Source organism: Acanthisitta chloris, unplaced genomic scaffold (genome assembly GCF_000695815.1).
Source record: "Acanthisitta chloris isolate BGI_N310 unplaced genomic scaffold, ASM69581v1 scaffold10503, whole genome shotgun sequence".
NCBI classification, from domain to species: domain Eukaryota; kingdom Metazoa; phylum Chordata; class Aves; order Passeriformes; family Acanthisittidae; genus Acanthisitta; species Acanthisitta chloris.
Genome location: NW_008664284.1, coordinates 1 through 5,534, shown reverse-complemented (window position 1 = coordinate 5,534; position 5,534 = coordinate 1). Strand labels below are relative to the sequence as shown.

The window sequence follows — 5,534 nt, the reverse complement described above, 5'->3', positions numbered from 1 at the left end:
CCGGGCACAGCAAGGAATAGCAGCCTCATGTGAGACTGCAGCAGGGAATCTGGCATGCATGACAACAAACACCCATTCTGAAATGGGTGTGGAAAGGGAACAGATGAGCGGTCTCAGCAGCTCAGCTGGCAGGGTAAGAGCTGTCTCCAAACTGAAATGCTGAAGATCAAATACTAAATCTGGTGCAAGTGGTGTGGCTGTACTGGAGTAACCACATTTGCTGGGAACCTTGATATTGACTTTTGAGACCCTAACTGTCCTTTCTTTCTTCTCCGTCCATATGCTGTTACCTCAAGTGCATCCCTTCCTCTTGCACTCTGTACTTCTTTGATCGCATCCCCACTGGAGAATGGCCTCCCCAGTCAGTAAGCAACATCACTACAGCAAACCACTCTTTCAGTGGACAAACCAGTGGGTGGAAAACGTGCACAAAGGCACTTTTCTGCCTGGCACAAGGAATAAAGCATCAAAGAAGCCACTGAGCCAGGAGGCCTCTGAGAGAGACCTTAAGTGGCTGCGTGTGAGTTCATTGCTCTGTTGCTGACATCAGTTTCTTTGGGCTCTGGGAGACATGTTTCATTCTAAAGGGAACATTCCTCCAGAGATCCATTATGAATTAGCACCATTATGAAAGACAGAAAGGAACTGAAGGTTGTTGGAGGGGTGATGGTGGGCAGGTAAACAGGACAGAAGCGCTCCCACAGAACATGCTTAGAAGCTGTATTTTCTCTTTCTCATGCACACACCCACCTTTCTGTCAAAAAAGCTCACCGCCATTGTGGGATCATATGGTTGCAGGCAAACACACACAGTTATCAAGTATGCCTGCAGAGGCATATATGTTACAGGATCAGCCAGGTACAGAAAGAAATCTTAAGCTTCCATCCCTAGGTCTGGGGCTTACCCTGCCAAGTTAGTTCAAACAGCACTTGGACATCCATGTCCACACAGGGGCTGAATTTGGGCTGGACCACTGTTCAGCTGGGGTAGGGATGTAGGTCAATTTAAAAGCATGGTAGGTATTAATTGTCATATCTGATGTCCCAGCAACAAACACTGCATCACTCATCCCAATTAGTCAACACATCCCAAGCAGCTACATGGGGACCACAGGTGGCAGGTGCCCTCCAGAGACCAAGGTGGCAAGGTCTGCTCCAGGTGAACCCCTCCACGAAGTACCTGGTATTGAAGGTGGTGCTAAGAGAACAGTGTCTTTCTAAGAAAGTCACCTCTTTTTGGAGTGAAAGCAAAGCTCCAATGACAGAAACAAACCAGTGTCTTGCTCACTTCTTGTGTGATATGTCAAGGCTATGTTCTTCCTGTGTTTGTTTCAAGAGGAATTGCAGGATGTCATCTGAGAGTCCAGGTGTTCTCCTTCTGTCTTCCAACATGACTTCTTCAGCTGGCTTTGAAAAACAAGCAGTAGGAGGGTGGTTTGGAAAGATCTTACACCCATCTCTGTTCAAGACCAACTGTGCCATTTGCAGGCAACATAAAGCATATTTCGTTCCATCCTGGCTTGCTAGCTCTGAAATCTTCTGTGACAGGCATTGTGATGCAGCCTCGTAGGTTGGATCGATTCTCCCTGGATGACTTCTGCAATACATTTCGTAGAAGTCATCAAGAGATTTCCTGATGTCGGGATCTTCTGCATTATCAGATTCATACATGCATGAGAGCACACCATCATTAGGTTCAGTGGGTTCACACAACCCTGCTTTTGGATAACATCTCACATTTGCTCTCACAGAGCCTTCAGTAGAAAAGTCCACAGGAACTGCAGAGGGTAGACTGCTCTCTCCTGCAAGCATATGATCAGTGAAATTCATTAGTCACCAGGTCACCCCTGTGGCAAAATCTTTTTTTTTGTCTTCCTCACACTGCAGTCTGGCAAACGGGCTCTTTGCACTAGCAAGCTAAGTACTGCTTTAAACTTGGCTGGATTGCCAGAGAATCTTGCTGCACAGATTCATGTAAGATGGGCTGTATTTAGGGAACTCACAACTGTCCCAGCCTCAACACTCTGCAGTGACTGAACTTGCTTGCTGGTAGCTCAGTTCACTTCCAAAGTGGTGGAAATTGGGATATGCTGCTGCTGGAGATAACAGCTGACCCACAGGGAAGTCTGGTTTGCAGCTGAAACAGTTCTGCATCTGTTTCAATTTTCTCCCCTCATCTCTAGGTCTAATCCTTCCCTTTTTATAGTTCTCAATTTTACTCCTAGAGCATAATGTGCAGTCCTGTCCTCCAGCTTTGAGTGAGATCTACAGCCTCCAAATCAACACTGTTATGGTGAGTGCATGGAGTTTTGGAATGGAGACTGCAAAGGGGGACTCTTTCCTCCATGAAGTCCCATTTTTTCAGCCCTGCTGTGCTGAATGCTCTCCCCACATCCTGAAGGAATCTTTGTAGATAAATTTTACGTAAAGGGCAAGGACTCATTCTTACCTAACTCTTCTCCTTCCTTGCTGATCCACATATCTAGGTAACAGTCAGGCCTGTGGCTCTCTTTTGCTCCAATGTAATCAAGGGGGATGCTTTGTACCTACACATGATTAATCAGCATCAGCACAGAGACACTTGGCAGTGATGAGACCAGGATGATCAGCAAGCCACACACAGCTTCTAGTTGAAAGAGCCTCTGTAAAGAGACCTTGAAGTGGGCTCTGGTACCCAGGAAATGCTTCTAACTGCAATCTCATCTCCAAGCTCAATGCACCAGATTCTTTGCCAAGCACCTGACTCACTGACAAAATTTTGCAGGGCCCAGCCAAAGGTTGCATAGCCATCATCTGCAAGTTTGTAAGGAGGATGCAGGGAGTCAGAAAATATCTTGATGTTTTCTAATTCTGTGAAATATGAAGCAGAGTGCAGTCCTTCATTTCGGTAAGAGACCATGCACAAAACAAATCCCAGTGCAGTGGTAGAAGGCTATTCTTTCCCTCCCAGTACACAAAGAGCTATCCTCCCCTTCCTGACCAGCCAGAGATTCATTAAAATGAAATTAAGATGTTCGTGCAGCCATACTGTACATTGTCTCTCTCTTCCGCTCTCTGCTTCCTATCTTCAATCTTTTCAATTGCACTTCATTTCAGGTTATGCAATTTTAAATAGAACTTTTCCTCCTCTTGCAATGTATCACTTCCAATGCAGTTAAAGGAAAGTTTAGTGGCCTTCTTTTAACAATGATATATGCCATCAGAATAGCAAATCAGAGCTCATAAAAAAGAACACAACCATTTTTCCTCAATAATCTTTCAGCCTTGGTACCTATGTTAAGTTAGAACTGAAGCCTCATGCATCTCTGATAATTCAGTCAAGTGGCACTATCACTCAGATTCCCAAACCCCTGTGCTGTGCTATCTTCTTGCTACTTCTTACACATAGCTCACAGCCACACTTTGGAAAAGAGCAGCATCTGCCTCCAGCTGTAAATATTAACCCTACATGACCTGGGAGGAGAAAAAATCCTGTTGGCTTCATATTGTCACGGGAGACTTCTGCAATTCTGTTCTGCCTCTCGCCCGAGATCTTAGTTTGGAAAATATTAGGAAAATATTCCTCATGGAAAGGGTTGTCAAGCATTGGAACAGGTTGCCCAGGAAAGTGGCTGAGTCACCATCCCTGTAGGTATTTAATCAACATGTAGATGTGGCACTTGGGGACATGGTTTAGTGGTGTATTTTATTTTAAAGCCAGTATGACTATAAAGCAGACATCCTCTGTTGAAGCACAATCCACTGAAGAAGTGACCTGTAAGTATTTCAGGAGTATATTTTAGGGTTTAGTAAGTCAGAAAGTACTCAATTATATTATTGAGAGAACAGTTTTCTTTCAGTTACTGATTCAATTTTATGTATCTCTATTTTTCAACAGTAGATCCTATCCTCTTAGTGGATTATCTTTCCAGGAAAGCCTTCTTAAGGCAAGATATGAAAAGTTAGCTGCAGAATCCCAGAACCAATCTATACCTCACAAAGTTGCACCTTTCCTCAGCTTTCCTGACAATTTCCCAATATATTCTCAAACTATGTGCCAAGACTGACCTTTCAAAATACATGCAACTCTTTTACACCCTAGAAAGGTATCAGTTAAGGTAGAGATCCTTCCTCCATACTCTCTAAAGAGCTGATACTGCTGCTGAAACTCACAAATGTCCTGAATGATTTATAAACCACGGGGAAGAAGCCCAGAAGCTGGCTGCCTGCAGGGTCCAGAAAGAGCTTCTCAGCAGGAGTACATGTACAGCACACAAGCACACAATGTAGGCCAGAAAACACGCTGCTGAAGGCAAAGACACCATTCAACTAATAAATTTCTTTGCTTCTCTATGCACCTGCACCCCTCAAGAATGCTGGGATTCCCTGATAAGACACAGTAGCATTGCTTCAAAGCTTAGACCTCTCTGGCCATCTCTCAGCAGCAGGAAGAATTTACTTTTTTAACTTCCTTGTTCTTCCACAGCTGTCACACACCCTTGTGCTGGCTTGCCCCAACACCTACAGAAGTCAATGTGGAGACGAACAGGGCTTAAAACTCTCACTCTGTTTACCAGCAACAGAATTTTATCACCAGAGAATTTGGCTCATTATTTTTAGCTATTTTCACTCATTTATACCACCAAGTATTAAAGGGGGAAAAAATCCACAACCAAAAAGCCCCCCAAAACTGAAATGGGTCATTATTCATGTCTCCATTTCATTCTCACATGACAGATAATCATCAGTAAGAATGCATTTTATTTCATCTGTACCTCCACTGAATGCTAATTGAAGTTCAGCATTTGCAGCTTATTAGTAAAAGACCAGGGGCTGATAAAGGGATATTCTTGTGTTTATGAACCTACTGATAAAAATTTAAAAGCTCCATCTGGTACAAGCACACAACCCTACTGCCAGAAGCATGTAACTGAATCCTGCTTTGGACCTGGACCACAGGCCATCTTTCAGTGATGCAATAGTTCTGTAATATTATAATTTGCACTTACATAAAAGCAGCTTACATAGTTGTTTGAGTTTCTGTATAACTATGTTCAAGCACATACAGTCAGAGTGCAAAATAAGACATCCTTCAAACAACAGGTACACTGCTGGCTTTCTGGGGAAAGAAATCCCTTGTGATTCAGATGGGCAGTGATCCCTGCAGTTGCTTCACTAGAGCTAGTGTTGCTGTGATCTCTGTCTATATCCATGCAGGAGCCTAGCTGAATGCCAGCAGCTGCAAATTCTCTGTTACATCTGTAGCTGGATTGGTCCAAGTCTACTGCCCTCTCCCACTGTCTAACTACCTCCCAGGTACCCTGCACATAGGATATGTGCTTCCCCGCCTGCCCAGCACACAAAGGCCCACTCTATTATGAGGGTCTGTGAGATTTATACTGTAGACCTGAGTATGGGAGAACTAAACCACAGTGGTTTGTCATCAGCAGTTCTGTGAAAAGAGAAATTACATTGACTGGTTTGGGCAGGAATCATTTGCCCTAGGGCTTAGGAATGACTCACAGAATGACAGAATATACAGAGTTGGAAGGGACC

At 44.0% G+C, this 5,534-nt stretch overlaps 1 protein-coding gene across 1 annotated transcript; it reads right to left on the bottom strand.

Annotated features, from left to right (window-relative positions):
* Positions 1-1,283: 1,283 nt before the first annotated feature.
* On the bottom strand, positions 1,284-1,829 carry LOC103798994 (chromosome unknown open reading frame, human C20orf196). The gene has a single exon (XM_009071286.1). The coding sequence runs from the start codon at positions 1,827-1,829 to the stop codon at positions 1,284-1,286; it is 546 nt and encodes a 181-aa protein (XP_009069534.1).
* Between the last annotated feature and the right edge of the window lie 3,705 nt (positions 1,830-5,534).